Raw genomic sequence first — 27,879 nt, 5'->3', positions numbered from 1 at the left:
ATCCCAACTCCATTTACAGCCCAGCAGTCCTGAATCCTAGCTCACACCTTTCCAGGTGTCCAGGAGTCTGAGCCCCCGCTCCTTCCAAGATCCTAGTGATCTCTACTCAGGGCGCGCCAGTGACCCCGGCCCTTGACAGCGACCAATCCACTGAAGCCCTGGAGTCCAGGCCCAGTTCCAACTCGCCAAATATTTAGGAATCCTAGCTTCAGCTTTTATGGGACCCCGGTGGCCCAGTCTCCAGTCCAGAAGGGATCTAGCGGTCGGGGAAGGGGCTGGACTCGCCCCCAACCCCTCCCCTCGGCTGCGGGGGCAGCTGAGCCAGAGGTCAGGCTGCGGTGGGGAGGCCAAGAGGGGCGGGGTCAGCTGGGATTGGGAGGGGAGACAGACGCGTGGGCGGCTGGCAGAGGGAGGGAAGGACCCGCAGAGAGGAAAGAGAAACTGGGCGAGCGAGGAAGAGAGAAAGTGAGAAGGGGAATCCGGGAGAGGAGGAAACAGCGGTCGTGGAGGGCCACGGAGAGAAAGAGAAAGAGATTGTAAGGGAGAGGGAGAGACGGGGCGAGACAGCGAGGGAGAGAGAGAGAGAGAGAAAAGGGGATGGAGACTTAAAGACGAGAACTCCGTGAGTCCCAGAGAAAGAACTGGACAGAAACAAGAAAGACGGAGAGAAAGTGGGGTGGGGGTGCTGCAGAGGAGAGAAGGAGTGAGGGAGAGACCGGGGGAGACAGATTCGAGCGCAAGAGACGCGGAGACAGAAGGTGAGACTGGAGAGAGAGACAGGGTAAGAGGAAGAGAGATCGTCCGAGGAAGAGACACCATCAGAGACAAAGAGACAAAAAGGGTGTGGATGAGCAGGTGAGAGCGGAGGGCTATGAGAGGCCACCCCTGAGAGGCGGCCGAGTAGGGGGACTGAGGCTGGGTGTCCCAGCACCCACGCTGCCCTCGTGTGCTCTCTGCCCTCCGGACCCCAGAGCTGGTAAGTCCCCTGGCTGGGCTGCGAGGAGCTGCCAGAGTGCACATTCCTGGTGTCCTGGGACTTGGCAGGGATGTTTTAGGGGTGCAAGTGGGAGGGAGGGCAGGAGACAGGTAGCTGCCGGGGCGGGGGTAGCCCCGGAAAGAGTCAGGGAATGAAGGGTTCCTGAGCACAGAGAGGGTCAAATTCCTGGCCAGAGGGCAGGGGGGCAAGAATAAAGGGGCCCCTATTCTCTGTCCCGGGCTACAGATGACTCCCCCCTCCCCTCCCCACAGCTGCCAGGGCCGCCCACCTCTCTTGGCATCACTCTTGGTATGCGGTCCCAGGCCCGGGCCTCCCCAGCACCCCCCAGGCTTCAAACAACAGGCTCTTTCTCCTCAGCCTCCTCCGACCTGCAAGCCCCTGACCCTGTCTCTGTCCCCACCCGGGTCATCTGCAGAGAGAGGCGCACACAGCTCCCTTTTTTCTCTCCCCAAGCCCCCAATGGAGGACGGCAGACCTCGGAGCAGTCTCAGCCTAGCCAGCAGTGCCTCAACTATCTCCTCGCTCAGCGGCCTGACCACCAAGGTTCGACTTCTTGGTGGGGCTGGGGAGGAGCCAGGGGGTGCTCTGGGCTCCCCCATCCTCCTGTTTCCAAGCCCTGCTTTTGGCGCCACCCAAGGGACTCCGGTTGTCAAGAGCAAGGATCTTTAGCAATGGGGTCTGCCAGACCTAGCAAGGTCCCAAATTGCCCACCCGCCAAAGCTAGGAATTCAGAGGCACTCCCATCTGTCCCCACCCCGCGGTATTTTCCTAATTTGAAGCCAGACTAACAACCCTGCATGACTCTGGTTGCTAGGATAAGGCCACTCCCCAGCCGTGACCTCCCCCCTCCCCAGCCAGGAACTCAGTGTCTACTCTTGTTAGGGACTAAGAAATCCTGTCTCTAGCCATGCCATCTCCCCAGTTCTGAAATCTGATAAAGGAAAGACCTTTCTCTGACCATAAGGCCTCATGGGGCCCGAGATACTTGCCTCCCAAATCGTCTTCCCAGACCAAAGTTCAGCAGTGACATTCATTTTCTTGTCCTCCAGCCCCTCCCCTCACTCATTTCCAGCTTTCCAAGTTCAGATTCTGTTGATTTGATTCTGACCTTCGTCAGCACCATTGCCAAGGAAGGGCATCCTTTGGGAATCTGGCCTGGGATATCCGTGGGGACGGGGGTTGGGGGGGTGGCATCTATTGAAATGGAGGGATTTGGAGCTCGCACCACCACCCTGGACATGGTCACTATGGAATGCCATTCCCTGGCAAATCAAAGGTGTCCTTTGATTCCAGCTGACTCATCACCAGGGACTCAGCCATGTTGCTGGTTCAGATCCCAAAGGCTTCGGATCTCCATCTCTGGCTTTGGTGGCTAAGGGCATGCTCTCCTTGGCAATGGACCCTTTATTCCCAAAGTCCCTCCCTAGTGGTCAATGGCCTTTTCATTGACTCCAGACACCTCTCTCCGCCCATGGAAAGTGTCTCTTAACTCTGCACTATGCACATACAATTCTAATGCCCAAACTCAGCTCCCTCCTTGACCAGGTTTCTAAAGACAGCTGAGCGAGGGCCTTGGGTTGCCTGGGTCCCACTGCATGCCTTACCAGCCCATCCCAAGTCCGCGTTCACTTCTGTCCCCCTTGTCTCCTCAGAAGTCCACCCGGGCAGTGAGCAAGGTGCACGCCTTCGGCAAGCGGGGCAATGCGCTCAGAAGGGACCCCAACCTCCCTGTGCACATCCGAGGCTGGCTTCATAAACAGGTAGAGTGAGTGAGAGAAGGGAAAGGACCCTCCAAGTGATGTCGGAGGCTGTGCCTTTGGCTGTCCACCATTTCTCTCCTTCCAAGTCTCCAAATATGTTTTTTGTTTTTTTTTTATTCTATCCCTGCTACCTCCCTTATTCTGTCAACTCGTTCATTGCTGCCATGACTACTTCTTGAACATTTACCCTGTGCCAAGCCCTGGGGCACATATCATGTCAATAAACAAGTATCTAGCTACATCCAAGATGGCAGGGATGAATAATAAATTAATGTATATAAAAATGGATTCGATGATTTCAGATAGTGGGAAATGAAGCGCTGTGAAGAAATAACACAGGCTTCCCCAGTGGCTCAGTGGTAAAGAACCCACCTGCCAATGCAGGAAATGCAGGTTTGATCCCTAGGTTGGGAAGATCCCCAGAGAAGGAAATGGCAACCTACTCCAGTATTCTTACCTGGGAAATCCCGTGGTTAGAGGAGCCTGGTGGGCCACAGTCCATGGTGTTGCAAAGAGCTGGACACGACCCAGTGACTGAGCAGGAAGAAATAACATAGGAAAATGTGCTGGAAGGTGGCTGAAGGATTAGAGCTACATTTGACTGTTGGTCAGGGGAGATGACATTTGAGCTGAATTATATGTCAAGAAGGATCCCACTGTGTTAAGATCTGGGGAGCAGAGGGAATCTGAAAGCAAAGGACCGTGCAGCAGGCAAAAATTTGGTGTTTTGTGGGAGCTAAGGTGAGAGAAGGAGGAGCGACAGGAAGTAGGGAAGGGTTCTTTAAGAGTGGTCCCAGACCAGCAGTATCAGCATCACCTGGGAACTTTCTAGAAATCCAAATTGTCAGCTCCCACCCCAGATCTACTGAGTGGAGAACGCTGGGGGCGGGAACCAGGGGTCTGTGTTTTAATAAGCCCTGCTGCTGATTCTTATGTGTACCGGAGTTGGAGATGCCTTGTAAGGCAGCAAGTTAGGGTAAGGAATTTGAGATTTATTCTAAGTGTGACAGTCATCTCTGTTTTGAGCAGGGGATTCACATGATCTGATTTATAATTTTAAGGAATCATGAGTGGGGACTTGCCCAGTGGTCCAGTGGCTAAGACTCCTCACTCCCAATTTGGGGGCCCAGGTTCCATCCCTGAATGGAGAACTAGATCCTACACGCCGCAACTAAAAATCCCACATGCCAGGATGAAGATCAAGAGTGTTGCAATTAAGATCTGGCACAACCAAATAAATAAGTTTAAAAAAATACTTTTTAAAAAGATCATGCTGCTCCTGTGGGAAGGGATGGAAGAGAAGAGGAGGACAAGGTTGGAGATGGATTAGTTCTGGCAGAGGAAATGGGGAGATGCAGGGTATGGCTCAGCATCACCTTCTTGACCTCTCTGTCTCACATGCCATATTAAATGGGCCAAGTTATCCTACAGAAAGCTGCTGCCAGTGTGTGGTGAAATATCTTTCTGTCCCAGTCTTCCTGTAATTTCTCAATCCCCGAATGACAGATGAGAAACCATGAGGTTCCTAGTGGAGAAATGACTTGCTTAAGGGCACAGTGTGAAAGTGCTGGGGTTGGGGGTCATACTCAGGTCCCGCTGTGTCTAAAATCTGTGTCCCCTCAGCTGCAGCCCACTGGTTTCCAGTTCTCCACCTGAATCTGTTCCATCTAATATGTCTCTCTTTTCCTCCCCTTTCTGTGGGTCTTTGCTTCCAAGTGTCGCTGTCTCCACCTTTTCCCCGCCCCTCTCTACTTCCACTCTGTCTCCCCAGGACAGCTCCGGGCTCCGGCTCTGGAAACGCCGCTGGTTCGTCCTCTCTGGCCATTGCCTCTTCTATTACAAGGGTCAGTGCCCCAGCTGTAATGGGGTGGGCGGGGGCCCCCCTCCCCGTCTCCCTTTCCTCGAGTCTCTGGGCCTCCAGGTCTCTGTGTGATCCGTTATCCCAGCCTCTCTTTTGCAGACAGCCGCGAGGAGAGCGTCCTGGGAAGCGTCCTGCTGCCCAGCTACATTATCAGGCCAGATGGGCCAGGAGCTCCCCGAGGGCGGCGCTTCACCTTCACCGTGAGTCCCTTCATCCCCAGTGGGAACTAAGGCACTGGGCGGTGGAGGCAGGCATGCAGCATCCATTACTGGAGATAAAAGACCTTTACCAGGGTCCATGGCATCCTTCTTTTTAGAGGACCCGATATCCTGGTCCCCCAGCTCTCTCTTCTCGCAGGCAGAGCACCCGGGCATGAGGACCTACGTTCTGGCTGCTGACACGCTAGAGGACCTGCGGGGCTGGTTACGCGCGCTGGGACGGGCCTCTCGCGCGGAGGGGGACGATTGGTGAGTATATGCCTAGGCCACGCCCCCGATCCTATACCTCCAATCTGGGCCCGGCTAATCATCCCAAACTCCTCCCCTTGAGACCCTGACACCTTCACTGTCCAATCACTAGTCTTCTAGCTAAGGCGACTCCGCCCTTCAGGCCCCACCTCCAGGAAACTTCATCTCCAATCGGCAAAAAGTATCTCTCCGTAAGCTCCGCCGACCACTTTGTCCATCAATATTCAGTTCAGTTCAGTTTAGTCGCTCAGTCCTGTCCGACTCTTTGCGACCCCTTGGACTGCAGCATGCCAGGCCTCCCTGTCCATCACCAACTCCCGAAGCTTGCTCACACTCATGTCCATGGAGTCGGTGATGCCATCCAACCATCTCATCCTCTGTCGTCCCCTTCTCTTCCCGCCTTCAGTCTCTCCCAGCATCAGGATCTTTTCCAGTGAGTCAATTCTTCGCATCAGGTGGCCAAAGTATTGGAGTTTCAGCTTCAGCATCAGTCCTTCCAATGAATATTCAGGACTGATTTTCTTTGGATTGACTGGTTTGACCTCTTTGCAGTCCAAGGGACTTTCAAGAGTCTTCTCCAACACCACAGTTCAAAAGCATCAATTCTTTGGTTCTCAGCTTTCTTTATAGTCCAGCTCTCACATCCATACATGACTACTGGAAAAACGACAGCTTTGACTAGATGGATCTTTGTCGGCAAAGTAATGTCTCTGCTTTTTAATATGCTGTCTAGGTTGGTCATAGCTTTTCTTCCAAGGAGCAAGTGTCTTTTAATTTCATGGCTGCAGTCACCATCTGCAGTGATTTTGGAGCCCCCCAAAATAAAGCCTCTCACTGTTTCCATTGTTTCCCTATCTGTTTGCCATGAACTGATGGGACCAGATGCCATGATCTTGGTTTCTTGAATGTTGAGTTTTAAGCCAGCTTTTTCACTCTCCTCTTTCACTTTCATCCAGAGGCTCTTTAGTTCTTCTTCACTTTCTGCCATAAGGGTGGTTATCTGAGGTTACTGATATTTCTCCCGGCAATCTTGATTCCAGCTTGTGCTTCATCCAGCCTGGCATTCCGCATGATGTACTCTGCAATATAAGTTAAATAAGCAGGCTGACAATATACAGCCTTGACGTACTCCTTTCCCAGTTTGGAACCGGTCCCGTTGTTCCATGTCCGGTTCTATTCCATGTCTATCAATACTGCTCCCCCAGAAATCTCCACCCCATGAGGCTGCCACCCAAACAATGTCAGATTAAAAAAAGGAAAGACTCTAGGCTGTCTCTGTCTACTTGCCCCATTGTTCGGTCTGGAGAGTCATAGTTTGGGCCCAGAGACATGGATGGACCTTGTGGCGTTGCACAAGACACTACTCAGGCCTCAGTTTCCCCATCTGCAAAATGCGGACAACGGTTGATAGTGCACTACCTCCCCTTTTTTTTCTTTGTAGATTCCTTGTCGGTGAAATGAGAATAAGGGCTGTTATAAGATTCAAAGGAGTGATGTCTTTTTTCTGTGTCCATTCTTTAGTGGGCAACCGAGGTCATCTGCACGGCCCCAGACTGGGGAGGGTCCAGGCGGCCCCGGTGGTCCCCCAGAAGTGAACAGGAGCGCGGAAGAGGGGCGCGGCTCAGAATCACCAGAGGTGGCGCGGCTCTCCAGAGGTCGTGGCCGACCCGGGCTGCTCACTCCCAGCCCCACGGCTGACCTGCAATCTGGACCCCGAATTCGGAGGACGAGGAGCCCAGAGTGAGTTGGACGAGGGAGTCTGGGATGAGAAGGTTCTATAGGGCTGAGCTTCCGAGGGCATTCTGAAGGCGTGGCCGAAGGGCAGGGCTGGGACTGGTTAGGGGCGTGGCTTAGCGCTTTCTCGAAGGTGTGTGTGACTTGCTGGACGCTTGCTGGGTCAGAGTCTGTTGAGAAGTCCTAAGGAGGGGATGTCACAAAGAGGGAAACTATTCGGGATCGGGCTACTAGAGGAGGATTCTGCTCCAGAGAGACAATGAGACACACTGAAGGGAGGCACGTCTTTGAGGCTGACTTGATGGATGGTGGGATGAGGGAGCTCTTGTTGACGCAGTTCGCCTTTTCTCTTCTCTCCACAGCCTGTTCACACCCCTCTCTCGTCCTCCCTCGCCTCCGAGCCTCCCCCGGCCCCGTTCTGCTCCTGCACGCAGACCTCCGCCCTCCTCTGGAGACGCGGCACCTTCTGCCAGACCCCATACCCCCCTGAGTCGCATCGATGTCCGGCCTCCCCTGGACTGGGGCCTCCAGCGCCAGACCCTCTCCAGGCCCCCCACTCCCCGCCGAGGACCGTCTTCTGAGGCTAGGGGAGGAAGGCCTCCCAGGAGTCCTCAGCACTGGAGTCAAGAGGCCAGAACACCGGTGAGCAGAGATGGCAGGGAGAGGGACTACAACGCCCATATGGCCAGGGGGCTGCCTTTCCAGGCCAGTCTCTAAGCCATTGGCCCCTGGGTATCATGGAGATTGTAGTTCAGCATAATCGCAGCTGGGTTCAAATGTGAAAGGGAGAGTGAACTTTATCTCCTGTCAGTTCTCAGGGCTATCTTCAGGCTAGTCTTTGGCAGGTATTACCCCTTAAACATTATGGAATAGTCCAGAATATGCTCCTCTGATACAGTACTGTGAGAGACAGTGTGCATTGCATCTGCCTCGTGTGTCCAGTTTTCTCTTTCCAAATTGGTCACCTACTATTTTCTCTGAGCATCACGGGATTGCAGCCCAGAAAATCCAGAGCTAACCACAAATGTGAGAGTAAGAGTAGACTGCAACTTTCATTGGTCCCTGGGACTGTTTTGCAGGCTGTTCATTTCTTATCATCCTGTGTGTCGCCACAGGGGCACACAGCTGGAGAAAAGATAGTTGAAGTTCTGGGGGCCCAGTTCTGAACCTCAGACAGTCTCCTATAGCACTTCAATGCCAGACACATCCTTTCTATATCTGTTACTAAGACATGCCAATCTCTAAACATCTCTATTTGAATATTCCTCCCAGGCCCACTCTGGAACCTCCACATATCTCCAGCTCCCTCCAAGGCCTCCTGGGACCCGGGCTTCCATGGTTTTATTGGTAGGTATCCTGGGGCACCTTGAATCTGCCAGAGCCCCTCCCATGCTTTCTTTGCTATAGTGAATGTCATCTCATTGACTAGTGTGCCTGGAGAAGGCTGGGCATTTCAGGGTGCCTGCATAGGTGCTATGTCAGTTTCCTAGGGCTCCTGAAAACTCAGTGGCATATGTATACAGAATACCTCTCCACCATTCACACAATCTTCTTGTTGTTCAGTCGCTCAGATGTGTCCAGCTCTTTGTGACCCCGTGGACTGCAGCACGCCAGGCTTCCCTGTCCTTCACCAACTCCTGGAGTTTGCTCAAACTCATGTCTATTGAGTCAGTGGTGCCATCCAGCCATCTCATCCTCTGTTGTCCCCTTCTCCTCCTGCCTTCAAGTCTCTCCCAGTATCAGGATCTTTTCTAATGAGTTGGCTCTTTGCATCAGGTGGCCAAAATATTGGAGCTTCAGCTTCAGTATCAGTCCTTTCAATGAATATTCAGGATCAATTTCCTTTAGTATTGACTGGTTTGATCTCCTTGTAGTCCAAGGGACTCTCAAGAATCTACTTCATCTTTCATTTGAGTCTTAAAGTTTTTCCATAGAGATTTTGTGTGCCATTAGTTAAGGTAACATTGATAGTTTTTATATTTATTTGAATGGTGTATTCTTCTTTTTTAAAAATTATTTTCTATTAATAGTTATTGATGATGTAGAGATGTTTGTATCTTCCTTTTACATCAGGCATCCTTGCTGAATTCTCTTATTTGCTCTAATAATTTTAAAAATTTTTTTGTTTTTTTCTTTTAATAATTTTTTCTGTTGGTTTTCAGGGCAGATGAGTGCATCATCTGTAAATAATGATGGTTTTATCATTCTCCTTCCTACCCTTACACTTTTCTTTTTCTTAAGTTACAGCTTTTGTCAAGATCTCTAATACTGTGTTAAACTGTCACAGTGGCAGTGAGCGTCCTTGTTTTATTCTCAATCACAAAGGAACTGTCTAAATTTTCTCCATCGGTTATTGTATTTGCTATAGTTATTTGGTAGCAAAGCCCACTGGGTCTTCCTAAAGCCAAAAATCTAGCAATTAGTCTACTGAGGTTTGCTTTGCTAAAGCTTGGAACAAAGCTAATAAGGACAAGGGCAGCCATTAAAAAGAATACATTTGAATCAGTTCTAATGAGGTGGATGAAACTGGAGCCTATTATACAGAGTGAAGTAAGCCAGAAAGAAAAACACCAATACAGTATACTAACGCATATATATGGAATTTAGAAAGATGGTAACAATAACCCTGTGTACAAGACAGCAAAAGAGACACTGATGTATAGAACAGTCTTATGGACTCTGTGGGAGAGGGAGAGGGTGGGAAGATTTGGGAGAATGGCATTGAAACATGTAAAATATCATGTATGAAACGAGTTGCCAGTCCAGGTTCGATGCAGGATACTGGATGCTTGGGGCTGGTGCACTGCGACGGCCCAGAGGGATGGTATGGGGAGGGAGGAGGGAGGAGGGTTCAGGATGGGGAATACATGTATACCCGTGGCGGATTCATTTTGATATTTGGCAAAACTAATACAATTTTGTAAAGTTTAAAAATAAAATAAAATTAAAAAAAAATAAGAGTCTAGCAAAAAAAAAAAAAAAAAAAGGACAAGGGGTGCCAGCCAGTAGAAATAGGGCTCAGCTCAGCACTGAGCTACAATGAGGACTTGTTTGGGCATGTGACCCCCAACTTTTCTCTTTCTCCTCAGCCGGGACCCCCTCTAGACTCAACCTTCCATCAAAGCTTGGAGACAGATGTAAGCGCTCCTGATGCAACCCTTGTTGAATTCGCAGAATTGGGGATAGAATGTTTTGGAAGGTGGGAGGGTGGGCAGGGCAAAGAGCCATGTCTGGTCCATTAGCAGCTCCTGTCCTCCTTTCTCCAGACTCTGCTGACCAAGTTGTGTGGGCAGGACCGGCTCCTGAGGAGGCTGCAGGAGGAGATAGATCAGAGGCAGGAGGAGAAGGTACAGGACTCTGGGACAGGGGAGGGAGGGGGACACTTGGCCTCTCCACCTGCCCTTAGCCCATCCTGACCCCCAGGATACGAGAGGATACCAGAAGCCAGCTTTTCTCTTGCCCTGAGGCTGGGTATGGTTTCAGAAGTCTAACCATCTTCTCTCTTGGTGCAGGAGCAATTAGAAGCAGCCCTGGAATTGACCCGACAGCAGCTGGGCCAAACAACCAGGGAAGCTGCAGCTCCTGGGAGAGCTTGGGGGCACCAGCGCCTCCTGCAGGACCGATTAGTCAGCGTGAGAGCCGCTCTCTGTCACCTGACTCAGGTGAGCGTCTGGGAAGGGGCATACCTCCTAGGAGACCCCAGGACTCTCCAAGTGGTTACTAAAGGGAACTTTCCCCCAAAGACTCTTGGGAAGGTAGTTCTTGAGACTCCCCTCCGTTTGAAACCAATGATCTTGCCAGTCCTAGAGGGTGCGGCGCAAGCAGCCAAGAAACAACAGTATTTAATTTAGGCATTTACGGGGGGTGATTTTGATATGGACTTCCTGGCTTTGAATCTCAGCTCCCATTCACAGTTGCTGTGTGACCTTAGAAAAGTTACTTAACCTCTTTGGACCTTAGATGCCTCTTCTGTAAACTTGAGATGATAAAAGTAATATTTACTTCTTACGGCCATTGTGAAGATCTCATAAGTATATGTAAACGAATCACAGAATATTTAACGTCTATGCACCTAGTATATGGTAAGCATTACTTATGTTAGCTGTAATTATTGTTATTGTAAAATGGAGACATTGATAGTACCTACCTCACAAGAATTAAGTGAGAGCTAAGAACAGTGCCAAGTAAATGTGCCAAATAATGCTAATTAAGTGCTGAATAAATGTTAGCTGCTCTTGTTATTATAGGGACTGTCAAAGAAGTTTCTGCTGCCCCGTGGGGCATAAAGTTTGTGGCTTTGTCTGTCCAAGAATTCATTAGATCTGTGGACTCTGTCACCCTAGAGGAGTGCAGAGGTAATCCAGAAGATTCAGGAAAAGCTGTTCTATGTCTGTACTAGCTGTTCATTGAATGGCAGGTTCCACACAGATGCTGGGGTTCCCAGTAGTCTGAGCAGAGGCCCTTGGGATTGTGGTCCATATAGCCCCAGGGGACACTTCCTCCTGCTCAGCTAGAAAAAGATAGAATGGGGAAAGATATGGTGGGTGGGCATGCTAACTGTCTCTCTTTTTCTGGGACCTGAGGAGCGAGAGCGTGTTTGGGACACATACAGCGGCCTGGAGCGGGAGCTGGGCACCTTGAGAGAGACCCTTGAGTACCTGCTGCACCTCGGGTCCCCCCAGGTACACCCCTGCCCCAAGCCCGCAAACCCTGCCTTGCTCTCCCAAGTTCACTCGGTTATCTCAATAAATGCAGGAAAAACAGTTATAAAATGTAATATCCTTTCAGGGGCTTCCCTCATAGCTCAGTTGGTAAAGAATCCGCCTGCAATGCAGGAGACCCCGGTTCGATTCCTGGGTTGGGAAGATCCCCTGGAGAAGGGAGAGGCTACCCACTTCAGCATTCTGGCCTGGAGAATCCCATGGACTGTATAGTCCATGGGGTTGCAAAGAGTCGAACACGGCTGAGCCACCTTCACTTGCACTTGACTTTCAATATCCTTTCATGATAAAATCTCTCAGCAAAGTACGAATATAAACTACTTCTTTAACCTGATTAGGCATCGATAACAAACCTACAGCAAAGCATTGTTGTCAACAGTGAAATACTGAAATCTTTCCCCTGATATTTGGAATAAGGCCAGGATGTATGTTATTGCCAGTTCCAGTTAGCGTTGTACCAGGGATCCTAAACAGTACAAGTGAGTCTAACAAATGAGTCAAAGGTATAAGGACCAAAGAGGAAAAAGTAAAGCTGTTTTTACTTACAGATGACGAAATTGTATATGTAGAAAATCCAAACTAATCTCCCAAATAATCTGTTAGCGTAAGCAAATCCAGCAAGGTAACTGAATGCAAGAGTAATACACAAAAATCATCTTCCTGTATGCTAATACCAACAATTAGAAAATAAGTATATATAAACACTAGTGTTTACAATTAACATAAATTAGCTATCTGAAAGAAGTCTAATGAAAGATATGCAAGACATCTACTCTGAAAACCACAAAATGTCATTGAGAGAAATTAAAGAAGGCCTATATAAATGGAGAGATGTACCATGTGCATGGATAGGAAACATACTAGTATAAAGATGTGGTCTCCGCAGATTGACTTCCCCAGCAGGGATCTGCTGTCCCAATACAATATGTGGAGATTGACAAGCTGACTTTAAATCGTCTCTGGAAGTGCAGAAGGCCGAGAGTAAGCCAAGGCAGCCTCCAAGAACAAAGCCCAAGGATGAACACAACTGGATAGTGTCTGACTTTAAAGCTACAGTTAACAAGAAGGCGGTGTAGTACTGACACAAATTTAGACAAACAGACTAAAGGGATGGAATATTCAGAAACAGACTCATCTTTACTTATATGGTCACCTATTTACAACAGAGGTAATACGGCAGAACAGTGCAGAAAAAGACAATATTTATGATAAACGGTAATGGGTCAGTAGAATGGGGAAATTTCAGACCCTTTCCATGGCTTACCGACTTTAACCCTCCTTGCATTTTCCCACCTCTGAGTAACAGATTCCTTTCCTCTCTCCAGGACAGAGCATCTGCTCAGCAGCAACTGTGGATGGTGGAAGACACGCTGGCAGGTCTGGGGGGCCCCCAGAAGCCACCCTCCAACACTGAGCCTGACTCCCCATCCCCTGCTCTCCAAGGCGAGGAGTCCTCAGAGAGGGAGGTGAGGCCACACACATCTTTCCCACCTCCAGTTTCCTGTCCCGTCTGCCCCTGGCCTAACCCACTACCCACTCACCTCTTTAACCCTTGATCGGCTAACCAACCCCAGGTACATATCCTCTATTTCCTCGTTTGGTATTATGGTCATAGTCCAGAGGTGTGCTGGACCCACAACACAACAACTTGGTGAGTTGCCAATACCTCACAAGGTCCAGTTGCCTGAATCTCAACTCCACACTCAGTGATGACACGTGGGTAGCTTGAAATTGACTATGGTGGGAGTATTTACACCATGGAAATTGGCAAACTGCTGCAAAGGAGGGCTCTTTTCTTCCAGAGGGCATTTGTTAAACATTTACCAGATACCACTGATCTTAATCCCTCCCCTGCAGGGTTTTTTTTTTTTTTTTTTTTTTTGGTGAGGGGGGGTGTTTAAGTTTAAATATTTGTTTGCAGTTTATTTTGGTTTTTCTAAATAGACATTCACATCTGTAAACAATAGGATTTTGGTTTCAGCTCCAACCCCCAATTCCTTACAAGTTTTTATTCTCACACATTGGCTAGAACTGCCATTTGTTGCTGTTCAGTCGCTAAGCCATGTCCAACCCTTTTGTGACTCCGTGGACCGTAGCACACCAGACTCCCCACGGGATTTCCCGAGCAAGGATACTCTAGTGGGTTGCCATTTCCTTCCCCTGCAGGGCTCTTTAGAAAGTGACTAGAAAGTGTCTGACATAGAGGAAGCCCTCAGGAACCAGGAGCCATTGTGGTCATAGCTGAGTAGAACTGTTGCCGGCCCTGATCATCAGGTCATGTATCTGGGAGACCTGGATTTTGATCTCACCTCTGCTGTCTTTGTGACATCAGTCATTGACCTCATTCTCTGAACCTCAGTTTCCCCATCTGTCAAATAGGGATAATAATAGCATCTCATACATTTACTGAGGGGATTCGATGAGATAATTCTGGTAAAGTAGTTGACACCATGCCAGATGCATAATCGTTATAAAACCTCGCACATGGACCAGTGTGGGAATCCCTGGTGGTCCAGTGGTTGGGAATTCACCTGGCAGTGCAGGGGACATGGGTTCTATCTCTGGTTTGGGAGGATTCCACATGCTTTTGGGTGACTAAGCCCAAGTACTCCAACTACTAAAGTCCGTGCCATCTAGAGCCTGTGCTCCACAACAAGAGAAGCCACCACAGTGAGAAGCCCATGCACGGAAACTAGAGAGTAGCCCCACTCGCTGCAACTAGAGAAAGTCTAGGCAAAGCCACAAAGGTTTATGTGCCAGGCACTGTTCTAAGCGGCTTCCTTGTATCCATTCGGTCTTCATATCAAAAGGGTGCAATGAGGCACAGAGAGGGAAAGTAACTTGCCCAAGGTCACACAGCAAGCAAAATGGCAGAGCTGAGGTTTGAAAACAAGGTCTGGCTCCTGGTTTTCAATCTTAATCCTACTTATGCAGTGTCTGTACTGCTACGTGCTTGAAAACTGTAATCCTAGTGATCTATTATCCACTTTCCTGACCTCCCCAGAGCCTGACGGAGTCCCTGGAACTGAGCTCATCCCGGTCCCCCGAGGTGGACTGGGGGAGGCCCCCAGGGGGCGACAGAGAGCTCTCCAGCCCTCGCTCAGGTGAGCATCTGGGGTTGGGAGGGACTCACTGGGCATTCTGCATCCTCACCACATCCTCACCTGTCCCGTTCTGCTCCTCCAGGAATTGTATCTCCAAGGGTCTCCCGGGCTTCCAGCCCCGAGGGTCGCCGCCCCACTTCCCCTCAGCCAGGAACCAAGGTAGGCAGTCCATCCAATCTCCTTGGGTCCATTGTAACCTTTTGCCCACTACAGATCCCCTACTTCTGGGGAAACATCTGGGAGAGGAGCATTCTAAGCCACACCCCAGAGCAGAGAGAGAGAGATTTGTTAAGAGCACTGGGATTGAATTTTGTCTCTGCCACTTCTAACCTGTGTGACTTTGGGTTGGTTAAGAAACCTCTCTCCCTCCATTTTCTCATCTGCAAAATGGAGCTGATAGCAGTGTCTACCACCCAGAGCTGTTGTGAAGAGTCCAACTAGATGAATGCCCCTGAAGTTTGAAAGTAGTGACTTCGAGCAAGCACTTCATGCATTCATTCATTAATCATTCATTCAACAGACATTTATTTAATGCCTTCTTTGCTATCTAATAAGGTAGCCAGTAGCCACATGAGGCTATTTAAGTTTAAATGCATTTAAATGAAATAAAATAAAAAATCACTTTCATTTGAGGAATTCAAATATTCAGGAGATACACGTGACCAGCAGCTACCCTGTTGAATAGTGAAAATATAGAATATTTTCATCATTCAGGAAAGTTCACTCAGGACCCAAATGTGAGCAAGATGAGAAAAAAAATCCTTCTCTCATGAATCTGACATTCTAGTGGGAAGAGGTAGATAGTAAATAATTGACTGTAAATTATTTTATGTAAGTGCTAAATAAATAAAAACAGCCTGGGGAGGGGATTTGGAATATTGGCGAAGGGATGGAATTGTAAATGTTTTGATCTGGGGAGGCTTCTGTCAGGAAAGGAGCCCTGGGGATGTCTGGTGGAAGAGCGTTAGAGGCAAAGGGAAGAGTGTTTGCAAAGGTTCTGAAGAGTCTGGCGTGTTGGAGAAGCAGCTAGAAAGTCAGTGTGGGTGGAACCGAGTAACCGAGTAAGGGGAAGGGGTGCTGATGAGGACAGAGAGGTAATGGGGGCAGATCGAGCTGGGCCTTGTGGCCCAACGTGAGGACTAAACTTTGACACTGGGTGAGCTGGGGCCATGGAGAGTTCTGAGCAGAGGAATGGGAGTTTCCACAAATGGAGACTGGTGCTCTCTGGCGGCCACTTGGGGGAGTGGACTGTGTGGATACCGCCGGAATCATGGTTGAGGGGGCCAGTGGGATATTTGGCGAGGACTGATAACAATTGTTTGCACTAACTTAGAAGTGGCGACCGGAGAGGGCAATGGCATCCCACTCCAGTGCTCTTGCCTGGAGAATCCCAGGGACGTGGGAGCCTGGTGGGCTGCAGACCATGGGGTCACTAAGAGTTGGACACAACTGAGCGACTTCACTTTCACTTTTCACTTTCATGCATTGGAGAAGGAAATGGCAACCCACTCCAGTATTCTTGCCTGGAGAATCCCAGGGACGTGGGAGCCTGGTGGGCTGCCGTCTATGGGGTTGCACAGAGTCCGACGCGACTGAAGCGACTTAACAGTAGCAGAAGTGGCGACATCAAGAGGGAGTCAGATTTTAGATATACTGGGTTTTCAAACTTTTTTAAAAACCCCTGGGACCTCAGATGCCGTTTTTGTTTTTGTTTTGGCTGCCTTCCACCAGCTTGCCGATTCTTAGTTCCAGGACCAGGGTTGGAACCCCAGTCCCGGGCGGCGAGAGTGCCAGGTCCTAACCACTGAGCTGCCAGAAGTTTAAAATGCAAAATTTTGCAGATTCTAGACTGGTAATTTGGTGCTTATACTGTGTACTGTGTATGTCTGGAGCAGCGTGTGTGTGCGTGCTAAGTCGCTCCAGTTGTTTCCGATTCTGTGTGACCCTGTGGACTGCAGCCCGCCAGGCTCCTCTGTCCACGGGATTCTCCAGGCTAAAATACTGGAGTGGGTTGCCATGCCCTACTCTGTCTGGAGCACATGCTTCATCAAACACATTACCATTTCTCTAATAAAATGTATGAATCTGCATATGAAATGGGATAAAGGCTATAAATAATATCGCCATTTAAATGTCAAGCTAAAAGCAGAGCAGTAAATTACTTAAGTGAAGGAGTCAGTGGAATGAAATTAGATTATAATATCAGCCGCTTTTTATTTCTCAGGAAAAGATTTAGTAAACATGTCACACATCCAAGTACAAAGGAAGCCAAGAACCTAACTATTCGCACGCAGTGAATGCACACGACATCTGGTGGCTTGAGGACTCTGGGGACAGAGGTCATTGGTCGGGCCAGCAGTACCATCATCAAGTTGGACATAAGAGGCAGGACGAGGGGTGGGGGTTCCTGAGGATGAAGCAGGTGACCTCTGTAGAGTTTCTTGCTGTGTCATCTGTGGTTTTTTTTTTTCCCCCAAGCTGCTTACTTCCCCAAACAGAACGGACCCAGGCCACAGCCGTGAAAGTGCCAAGTCCTAACCACTGGGAATTCCCTTGTCTGCTCCCTAATAAAGGGTCTTGTCTGGGCCCTGTCCTTTTAATTGAGTACACTGGTTAGAGTCTCTTGGTTGCTCATAAACACAAACCCCTGAAGGTCAGCAATGAACTGACTGCTCATTTCATCATTTCGTCTGTGGGGAGTTTCCACTCTGTAGCCCCAAGGTCATCAACAGCATTGCTGTAATCTTCTCCCATTTCAGAATCTCAAGCCACAGCCTCAGTTTCTTTGTCTCCCAACCAGTGCCCACCGAGCAAGTCATTGCTGGGACCAGTGGGAGCTTCCAGTTTTACCTGATCACCTTGGGTAAAAAGAACAAGGATCAGGAACTTCCCTGGTGGTCCAGTGGCTAAGAGTCGTGCTCCCAGTGCAGGGGCCCAGGTTCCATCCCTGGTCAGGGAACTAGATCCCACATGCCACAGCCAAGAGTTTGCATGCCCAGACTAGGAGACTTCCCATGCTGCAACTAAAGTTTCCATGTGACAGAGTGAAGATCAAAAGTCTTGCAAGCACGAATCATTGGGGACTTATGGGGACAGCTCCCAGGCCACCTGGGCATGTTGGGGATGGTTTCCTGGAGGCAGACAGACCTTGAAGAAGGAATCCTTGGCAAAGAATTTATCCATGGCAAAGCAGGACAACAGCTGATGTAAATGTCTAGACTGAAGTGGGGATTTAGGAAGCCAGGGCTTCTATTAGCCTAAAGGATACCTTTTTTGTGAATTAGAGACAGGCGCCCCCCTCTACGTGGGCAGAACCTGGAGCCATCAGTGGAGGGCTCGGCCCTTGGGCAGTGAGCAACCCATACAATTGCACATGGCCTCTTGCAAGCACAGAACTCTGACCTCCGGAATGCCATCCACCAACTGAAGGGTAGTTCAGTTCAAGTCAATGAATTTGTCAGACCCTTCCTGACTGCCAGGCCCTACAAGGCAAGATCCCCAGACCACATCCTATTTTCAAGGACCTACATTTCTGAGTTTGCCAGTGTAGTGAATCTCTGCATCACAATCTCTAGTGTTTTTTTGTTTGTTTGTTTGTTTGTTTTTTTAACTTTGTTTTTGCTGTTTATTTTTTTTGGCTGTCACATTGCATGTGGGATCTTAGTTCCCCAACTAGAGATTGAACTGGCACCTCCTGCATTGAAAGCACCCTGTTTTCCTGTGGCTTCCCCCATCCTGAAGCTGGCAAACAGATCCTGCAGGAAAAGCATGGCCGCTGGACTTGGCAGGACCATTCTGATGCCCACTAAACCATCAGCAGATGACCAATCCAAGTACAGTGTCAAGAGGAGTTGCTGTTTCTCTCTTTCTCCCTAAACTTTGGCGAGTGCAGGAAGAAATCCCAAATTCCCTTATTTGTTCAAGATTCTGATCTTCTAGGGGCCAGCCCGTGTGGAAGGTGTTGGGGGACCTGCCAGGAATTATTCCTGATGCTGGAGTCTGATGGGGGAGAGGCATGAAGGCAATCCTTACATACATCTAACAGAGTTAAGCTATTTCCTAGGGGGACTCAGCATTAGGAAGCCTTTTAAAGGTTAGGTAAGCAAAAGAGTTTGGACATGACTTAGCGGCTAAACGAGGACGACAACAATAAGCTGTGTCTGGATGAATGAAAAAAACTTTGGCTGTGCAGGAAACTGTACTCCAAAAGGGAACAGGCTATGCATGTAAAGGCATGGAACGGATAAAGGAAAAAGCAGCTGCTTTGTATAGGAAACAAAGCTGAATTTATTCCGTGGTGGCTCAGATGGTAAAGAAGCGGCCTGCAATGCGGGAGACCTGGGTTCAGTCCCTGAGTTGGGAAGATCCCTTGGAGGAGGGATCCCTTGGACACTTGGGCAACCCACACCACTATTCTTGCCTGGAGAATCCCATGGACAAGGGAGCCTGACAGGCTACAGTCTAAAGGGTCGCAGAGTTGGATACGACTGAGCGACTTAGCACAGCACAGGCAAGACAGACCTCTTGTAAGATACAGCCGATCTGAGCAAAGCGAAGAGTTGATGTCATATGGCGTAGAGTTGGGACACGGGTGGACTTGTGGAGCCTGGAGTGTTGAGTTGTTCTATCATAAGCTGGGGAAGCTTTGTGTCTGTTGCTGATTGGCTGATTTTCGGAAACGCAGGGCCGGCGCTGATTGGCTGGCTTTTAGGGCGATGGAATGACAGTTATGATTGCTTATTCGAATAGGTTTAAAAGCTTCTCTGTTGCTTCCTTACTATCGGGTGGAAACCAAATACTCAATCTGGCCTTTCTTAGGAAGAGAAGAACTATTTTCAGTGGTGTGTGTTAAGGATTGCTGAAAAGTGTTAGTCGTTCAATCGTGTCCGACTCTGCGACCGCATGGACTGTAGCCCGCCAGGCTCCTCTGTCCATGGAAGTTTCCAGGCAAGAAAACTGGAGTGGGCAGCCATTCCCTTCCCCAGGGGATATTACAGACCCAAGAATCGAACCTGCATCTCCCGCATTGCGGGCAGATTCTTTGCCATTTGAGCCATCAGGTTGGGGCTGCACCAAGTAACATCTGGGGGACTTCCCTGGTGAAGGCCAGTGGTGAATGAAGATCCCGCATTTCCAATCCAGGGGGTGCAGGTTCAATCCCTGGTCCGGGAACTAAGACCTCACATGCGATGTCGCGCGTCAAAAAAAGAAAAGAAAAGAAAAGAAAATTATCTTGGGAATGTCTCCTCCCCCAGCCCTATGGGCGAGGGGAGCCAGGAATTTCAGAACTGATCAAGGAAAAAGATATAACCACTAGGTGGCAGTAGCACAAAGAGTTTCAGTTGGTCCACGGCTGACCGGTTTGTTTGTGGAGTAAGTCCCTCACAGCAAGGGACCCTCCATAGATCACTGCGTGGGGGCCACCGCCCAGGAGGAGAGGGACCGGGGACAAGGGGACTCACAGGAGAGAAGAGATTGGAGAGGGGACTTGAGGATCTAGGTGATGTGCTTAGCAGCACAGAGGGGAGTTTCCTAAGGGCAGCAGCCTGTTGAGGGGGTAGGTGGGTGGGGTTTTTATAGCTACAAGTTAATCCTGCTTGTGGCTAGCAGATGCTGGTTACAACTTGAGGAAGAATTTAAAACAGGCAGGCTTCAAATGGCTAAAAATATCCACCCATGTGGGCTGTCTTTGAAGCAAGTGGATGTGTCAAAGTTTCAGTTTGCCCCTGGCGGAGACTTTCGGGTCAGCAGTCTAGCCTGTTGTGAAGAAGTAGGTGATACAGGGCCAGGGAACTCCCTGGTGGTCCTGTGCTTAACACTCTGGGCTTTCACTGCAGAGGCGCAAATTCAATCCTTGGGAACAGAGATCCCACAAGCCCCACGGCTCGACAGGAAGAAACAAAAACCATAGGGCCAATTTCCAGGGGGGGCGTGTGACCCAGGATCGATCAAATCAAAGCGAGTAAACTGCAGTGATTGGTCCTACAATAAGCAACAGATCCAAGCTGTCTGCCTAGAATTTTCTAACTGGAGACTGCAGTCAAGAGTTCTATCCCCACCCACCTTCCCTTTGTTTTTTGCTTAAACAATAAATGTATTGTCTTGCAGTTCTGTAGGCTAGAAGCCTGAAATCTAGGTGTCCACAGGGCCACGCGCCTTCTGAAGGCGCTAGGGAAGGATCACTTCCTCGGCTTGCGGCATCATGACTTCGCTATCACGTGGCTTTCTCTCTGGGTTCACTTCTGTGTCCAAATTACCCCCTTTCCTGAAGGATAACACATGTTTGCTGCTCTATTGGCCCCTTTCCTGCTCAGAGCATCCCAGATGTCCAACAGCCTTCCTTCATTTTATCCCGTCTCTGTCTCCTTCATTTTGACTGGGCAGCTTTTCTGCTGAGCTGGTTTACTGGACTCACACATCACATGCCTGATCTCTTAGCAAATGGTTTTCCGGCCACACCCTTGGCATTCTCTTCAGAGCAAGCTTCCTTGCAAAGCAGATAGATTGAGAATGTTCCAGATTTCAAGTTCTCCTTCCGTTAATCCCCGTCCTCTCATGTTTTGAGTTCCTAAGGCTCTAAGCCCAAGATCAAAGTGTTGTCAGGATCATACTTCTGGAAGCTTCAGACAAAGTTCCCTGGCTTGTGGCAGATAACCATAATTATCACAGGACAGTCTCCCTGTGTGTCTCTTCCCTCTGGTTTTGAGGGCACTAAAGAACTTGTCAAGTCCTCCCTTAGGCAAACCCCAAATGATCTTCTTAATGATCTTAGTTACACAATAAATCTCATCCTTCATGTTAATGTTTTCAAAGCTGATTGAAACCAGACTTATTATTTTTTTTTTTTAAATCATGAACAAACCAGAGTCCCGACTACTACTTCCAAGAGACTTGTTATGTCCAGAGAAGAGTGGGTGTTGATCAGGCTGGCACTACAGGTTCCAATAGGGCAGCTGATGGGCTTGAGGCTAGACAGGTGGGTGGGTAGCAACCAGTCACACAGGAAGTGTAACACCTTTGTCCTGAGAGCCTTGTGGGATATGGAAGGACTTGAGCATATCCAGCAGAGGGTCAGCCTGGGCTCCAGGTGTAGAAATAAGTCCTCAAGATCCAGGGCTGAACTTACTGGGAAGGGCAAGACACAGGAATTCTCCAGGCCAGAATACTGGAGTGGGTAGCCTTTCCTTTCTCCAGGGATCGAACACAGGTCTCCCGCATTGCAGGTGGATTCTTTACCAGCTGAGCCACAAGGGAAGCCCAAGAATACTGGAGTGGGTTGCCTATCCCTTCTCCAGGGGATCTTCTGGACCCAGGAATCGAACCAGGGTCTCCTGCATTGCAGGCGGATTCTTTACCAACTGAGCTTTGAGGGAAGCCCAAGACACAGGAGGCTGAGAGGTTCAGGGAAGAGAGAAAACAGAGGCCATGGTTGGAACCTCTAGATGTTTCTCATCTCCCCAGGTCCCCCTGGCCCGACCCCGGATGAGTGCTCAGGAGCAGTTGGAGAGAATCCGAAGAAATCAAGAGTGTGGACTGCCTCTCCCTCGCCCAGCCTCCCCCCGGCTCCTCACCCTGGGGAGGACACTGTCCCCAGCCAGACGCCAGCCTGATGTGGAACAAAAAGTGAGGGAAACGGGGGTGGGTCAGTGAAGCGGCAGTGGGTTCTCTTCCTGGTTGGAGCCTCAGTTTTCCTCTCTGTAAAATGGGGATTTTTTCCTTCCTTTATATCAGGTTTACTTGTACCTGTTTTGAATTCAGCATCCTGTCTCCCTTATCAGTGGAGAACAGGATGGGCCAGAGGCAACATCTCCATCCTCACCAGCATTCTCACTCCTCTGGGAGGAGTGGGTTTTAGAGCTGGATTGGAAGCTAAGTTTTCCTGTTCAGTTACTATGCTGTCAAAGGCAAAGAAAAAAAATGTATTTACTCTATTGCCATGGAGATCATACTGCCAATCTGAAGATCAAAGTGTCTGGGCAGGATGGTTTTTTCACTTGTTTTTTGTTTTGGGCTGTGCCACTGCACAGCTTGTGGGATTTTAGGGCTTGGGTTCAGTCCATGTTTGAGGACTTGGCCGTGGGAGCATGGAGCCCTGCCTACTGGACCACCAGGGAATTCCCCATGGATAGTTTCATCTTAAGACTCGTCTAGGAAGGAATTAGACAAGTGGGGTTATTTTGTGGTTGTGATTGTTTTTGTAAATGGGGGGCATCTCAAGTCTGCTGAGTATCAAACATTGATCTCTATGTCTAGCTAGTTTTTTGGGGGCAAAAAGCTTCATTAATCATTTATGACAAAAGGAATGTGAATTTGGAGGGTCTGTTTCTGGCCTCGTCACAGGGGGCTCATCTGTGAATCTTGTCGATGAAAATTCTATTAAAATCAAGTTAACAAGAAAAAAGGAGACTTTTATTTGAGCCAAACAGGATTAGAACTTTGGAGAGAGACTCAGAAAATTCTGAGAACTGTTTCACCATCTGTTAGAAGTCAAGAGGCACACTCGTATCTGTTTTCCAGACAAAAGATCGAACATCAAAATGACATACTGACAGGACTTTCCTGGCAGTCCAGTGGTTAAGAATTTGCCTTGCAGTGCGGGGGACGAGGGTTTGATACCTGGTCTGGGAACTAAGATCCCACATGTCTCTGGGCAACTAAGCCTGTGCGCCACAACTACAGAATCTGTTGTTTAGTCGCTGAGTCATGTATGACTCTTTTGCAACCCCATGGACTATAGCCTTCCAGGCAGTCTTCCTGACCCAGGGATGGAACCCACATCTCTGTTGAGCAAGTAAGTCTCCTGCATTAGCAGGCAGATTCTTTACCACTGAGCCACCAGGGAAGCCCCATGCACTGTGACAAAAGATCCCACATGATGCAGCTAAGATCCCAAGTGCCACAACTAAGAGTTGATGCAGCCAGACAAGTTAAAACAAAGAAGCAAAATAACATAGTGATATTTTACCTAAAGTTCACCAAGGATACATAGTCTAGGGAAGCACATGCAAAGCCAGCAGCAAGTTACTGTGATCCTCTGCAGACTGTGAAAGAAGCTATTCTTTTAAGAAGTTACATTGGTAGTGTCAGAAGAAAGGGAAAAAAGAAATGATCTTCGGAACAGAGCAAGCACTGCCAACTCTGAGGAGCTCTGGCAAATGTGTAATCCTGGTGCATACTGCACATTAGGGATGGAGGAGCCCCAAACAAGCACACAGAGAGACTTTGATCTTTAATTTTCCTGTCCTGTCTTAAAATATCAATTTCACATCATCAGGCTTATCTAAGTCATATGAAGCTGTTTACCAGAATGCAAAAAGGCGTGGGGAAGTGGTTGGGGGGTGGTGATTTTCCAAACTCTGTCCTCTTTCCCACGAGTTCAGGTAAAGTTAAGAATTAGCAGTGTCTTTGGGGCAATTTTATCCTCTGAGCCCCTTCACCCTCAAAATGACAACATGGGAACTTCCAGGGTGTGGAGTTCTAACGCCCCCATTCCTTTGCAGCCTGTCTTGGGACACTCAGGAGCCCAGAAATGGCTCAGAAGTTCGGGGTCCTGGAGCAGGTAAGGAATTGGAGATCGAGGCAACAAAGAGGGAAATAAAAAATAGAAGGGGAGTAGTATTACTGTTAATGTCTCTTGAGTACTAAAGTACAGATCTCAGAATCTTTTCGAGTCGCTTGAGTTCTTGGGGAATCAGAAAACCTAGTTCGCGGGGAGAACTGCAGTTCCTTGTTCTATAGCAAACTCCGCCCCCGTGTCAGGAAATCGGAGAAATTTTCGGGCAACTGGACTACAAATCCCACAATGCACGCGGGCTTCTAAAAAAGAGGGTCGCTCCACGTTTAAAATCCTTTAGAGACACGTGCTAGGGACTACAACTCCCAGAAGGACACGCGCGGCACTGTACCCTTTACTGTACTGGCTAATTGAAGTTTTCGCCAAACTCTTTCTTTCTAGTCCAAGGAACACCACCCCTTATTTGCTGACATCCGAAGGGCACCGGGAGCGAGTCCTCAGCCTCTCTCAAGCACTGGCCGCTGAGGCATCGCAGTGGCGGGGAATGATGACAGGTGAGAATGAGCTGGGGACTTAGGACTCCTAGGTTTTAGGGATGAGGAGGGGTCGGAGGTCTGGAATCTCAGGTCGTGATGGGGAGGGGTCTGAGGGCCCCTGGGAATCCTTTGTCTTGATGAGAGAAGACCTGGACAGGGCTTGGTAGTGCTAGATTCCAGGCAGGAGGGGGCTGGGGTGCAGGAGTGCTGAGTCTGGGAGAGCAGGGGCCAGGGAGGCCGGTTTGAGAGGAAAGGCCTGGGGGCGTGGGGCGGTGGCTGGACTTCGGGATTCCTGAGTTTGCCATTCTCATTCCCCATCCGTCCTCACCAGGTGGAAATTTGGACTATCGAGGGGACCCTCTTCCCCCTGCGCCGCCGCCTCCGTCAGATCCCACGCCCCAGGCGTCCTCACCCCGAAAATCTCCTCCAACAGCCAATTCCTGCTCCGCGGGTTTCTCCCCCAGAGGTAGTGGGCGCGGCGCAGGCCCCGCCTCCTGGGAGCAGACCTGGGATTCCGAGCCCGCCCCCTCCGCCCTGACCCCCGACGAGGGGGCGTGGCCTCTGAGAGTCACCCTGCTGCAGTCCAGCTTCTGACCCGCCCAGACGTGGCAGCCAATCAGAGCGTGAGGGCGTGGCCTGGCGGGACCACCTGAAGATCTGGAGCCTCTCGCCTCCCGTGACCTAGAAATGGTTTCTGTGGCCAAAGTTTGCTTTTCCCAGCACTTGTCCAAATTTGGATTAAAACTTTGAACTTTTTAGTCAATAACTTTTTGTCTGTTTGAGGTTGTGACCCTGGTGTCTCTGAGTGGGTGTAGAGCTGGGGTCGTGGATTTCTGGGTCGCAAAGGAGGAGGGGACCGGGACCTTGGACTTGTAGGTCTGAGGAAGGAGGAAATCTCAGGGTCCGGAGTACTGGGTCTGAGGGAAGAGGGGGATGGGGACCTGGATTCTTGCGTCTGAAGGAACACGAGGGACCTGGATTTTTAGGTCCGAGGGCAGAGGGCGGCCGGATGCCAGGAATCCTGAATTTGAGGGAAGAAGGTCTGGGCATCCAGACTCTTGGATCTGAGGGAGGGACCAGGCTTCTAGGCTTCTGGCTTTCCTGGCAACGCCCCCCACCCCCACCCTCAGGGCCGGGCTTCCAGTATCCGGCCCCTATTTACGATTCGACCCCACTACCTCACCCGACTTTGGAGGTGGATAGAAGCCCGGAGTGACTGACAGAGGAGAGGCGGTGTCTGGCGGAATGGCAATGGGAACGCGCTATGCTGGGAAGGTGGTCATCGTGACCGGCGGCGGCCGCGGCATAGGAGCCGGGATCGTTCGAGCTTTCGGTAAATGGGGTCTGGCTGGCTCTAAATATTGGGAATCTGGGAGAGGAGGGACCCCCGAGGGCTAATCTAATGGGTGTGAGAAAAAGTAGGTCCTATACTGGAGTCTTGGAGAAGGAAATGGCAACCCACTCCAGTGTTCTTGCCTGGAGAATCCCAGGGACGGGGGAGCCTGGTAGGCTGCCGTCTCTGGGGTCACACAGAGTCGGACACGACTGAAGTGACTTAGCAGTAGCATACTGGAGTCTAGATTCTTATCTTACAAGATCCGGTTTGCAAAGTGAACGAAAAGGTAGGCAGTGGTTACCTAGGGCCTGAGATTTTAGCAGATTTCCAAACGCCGTTTCTGTGGTCTCAGCTGTCTCTGCAAACAGGCGGTTTGGGGGACGATGTCTCTTGCAGATTTCGGGTTTACTCTGGGACCCAGGAAGGCAGGCTCAGGAGCCCCAGCAGGCACCTAGAGTAACCCAGAAGAGTATCTGTCAAAACTACTGCCCTCTGTCCTAGGGAGTCATCATGAGACTTTGGGGTCACGAGGGGAGCCGAGTGGGAGACGGGCCCCACCCACCATAAGTGGCCACTAGAGGGCAGCAGAGGCCTTCGCCAAGGTCTTTGCTAGGGTAACCTCTTCTTTTCCTATTCTCAGTGGAAAGTGGTGCACAAGTGGTTATCTGTGACAAAGATGGTGAGTGAGCGTCCCTCAGTCCTCATCCCCAACCCTCCAGGAGGGGTCCAGGCCCCTAGACCCCTCTTCTGGTAGACCCAGGAGTCCAAACCCCTGGCTCCCTCCTCCTTCAGACCCAGGATCCGGCCCCCCAGCCCCGTCCTCCCTCAGACTTTGAAGTCCAGACCCCCAGCCCTTCTCTTCCTGCAGAGGCCAGGGGCAGGGCGGTGGAGCGAGAGCTTCCTGGCACTGTCTTTCTGCTCTGTGACGTGACTCGGGAGGAAGATGTGAGGGTGAGCGTATTTTCTGTCTCTACTACCCGCCATGTCCAATTGGTTCTCTCTCCCCACGACCCCCGCTCCCCTGGCCGCCCCGAGGGCTCTTGCACATGGCGTTCCCTCTGCCTTTCCCCGTTCTCCTGGCTTTATTGTACCGTTCAGCTCAGTATCACTTCAAGGCTTTCCCTAACTGTACTGACCAGCTTTTGTTTCCTGGGAGGATTTGCTTTTGCCTCCCACTCTTTCAAGGCTCTATCACAGCTCTCACGTGGATTGGGATAAATACATTCCTCACAGGGGGTCTCGTTCTGCAAGATTCTTTTCTCTTTCCTCACGTTCCATTCCTTCCGTCTAGTCAGTATCTCCGACATCTGTCCCCAGTCCCAGGTCTCTAGGGTAGTGACCGCAGTGCGAATGTCACCAGTCCGCTGGGCTCCAGCCCCTCAACTGTGACTCCTGTCCCCACCTCGCCTTTGGGACGCCTGGCTCTATAAGACCTGGTGCCAGCACCGCTCACTCACAAGATCTCTCTCTCCCCAGACCCTCGTTTCTGAGACCATCCGCCGTTTTGGCCGCCTGGATTGCATAGTCAACAACGCTGGCTACCGTGAGTCGTGAGGCCTGAGGGCCTTTCCCCAGTGGTGTCAACCCACCTCCTGGCTTCTCACCCCAAGCCTGGCTCTACCCCTGCTGTGTGCCCCCAGGCCTGTGCCCTTAGTCCTTTCTGCATCCGTTTCTACATTTCTAAAATGAAAATGACCATTCTCATCATCGTTATAGGGTCATTGTACTGAACAGTGTAACTGCTCAGCCTCATAATTATGGGAACTGTCTTGGATGAATAACTTCCATCTTGTAGCCTGTTTCTTATCTAGGAAGCAAGCCTGATGGCCCTTCTCTTTTTCCATGACTG

The 27,879-nt window shown here is 50.0% G+C and overlaps 2 protein-coding genes across 11 annotated transcripts in view; both read left to right on the top strand.

The window, feature by feature from the left end:
* Positions 1-396: 396 nt before the first annotated feature.
* On the top strand, positions 397-25,460 carry PLEKHA4 (pleckstrin homology domain containing A4). 9 transcript variants are annotated; one of them, XM_025269461.3, is made up of 21 exons: positions 397-855; positions 972-976; positions 1,451-1,540; positions 2,650-2,757; positions 4,529-4,601; positions 4,718-4,818; positions 4,976-5,085; positions 6,607-6,825; positions 7,182-7,461; positions 8,092-8,166; positions 9,909-9,956; positions 10,086-10,166; positions 10,332-10,481; positions 11,403-11,501; positions 12,866-13,006; positions 14,545-14,644; positions 14,727-14,803; positions 22,106-22,267; positions 24,145-24,203; positions 24,600-24,712; positions 25,023-25,460. In XM_025269461.3, exons 3-21 carry the CDS (start codon positions 1,457-1,459, stop codon positions 25,286-25,288), a joined length of 2,346 nt encoding a protein of 781 aa, XP_025125246.1. In that variant the 5' UTR covers positions 397-855; positions 972-976; positions 1,451-1,456; the 3' UTR covers positions 25,289-25,460. The 9 variants fall into 9 exon arrangements, with proteins under 9 accessions (XP_025125246.1, XP_025125250.1, XP_025125245.1 ...); XM_025269465.3 differs by lacking the exon at positions 1,451-1,540 and having other exon boundaries at positions 4,474-4,601; XM_025269460.3 differs by having other exon boundaries at positions 397-976.
* The window catches only part of HSD17B14 (hydroxysteroid 17-beta dehydrogenase 14), a 22,718-nt gene continuing 20,271 nt past the window's right edge, over positions 25,433-27,879 (top strand). The window contains exons 1-5 of one of the 2 annotated variants that reach the window (XM_025269470.3): positions 25,433-25,566; positions 25,890-26,027; positions 26,671-26,709; positions 26,899-26,981; positions 27,507-27,573. In XM_025269470.3, coding sequence (XP_025125255.3) covers positions 25,940-26,027; positions 26,671-26,709; positions 26,899-26,981; positions 27,507-27,573 — 277 coding nt within the window. In that variant the 5' untranslated portion in view covers positions 25,433-25,566; positions 25,890-25,939. Of the gene's footprint in view, positions 25,567-25,889; positions 26,028-26,670; positions 26,710-26,822; positions 26,982-27,506; positions 27,574-27,879 lie in introns of those variants that run through there. The other variant, XM_025269471.3, reaches the window with a different exon arrangement.

The sequence above is a fragment of the Bubalus bubalis genome, chromosome 18 (assembly GCF_019923935.1).
Source record: "Bubalus bubalis isolate 160015118507 breed Murrah chromosome 18, NDDB_SH_1, whole genome shotgun sequence".
In the NCBI taxonomy this organism is placed as follows: domain Eukaryota; kingdom Metazoa; phylum Chordata; class Mammalia; order Artiodactyla; family Bovidae; genus Bubalus; species Bubalus bubalis.
Note: the sequence above shows the minus strand (reverse complement) of the source record. Positions and strands in the feature narration are given on the sequence as shown.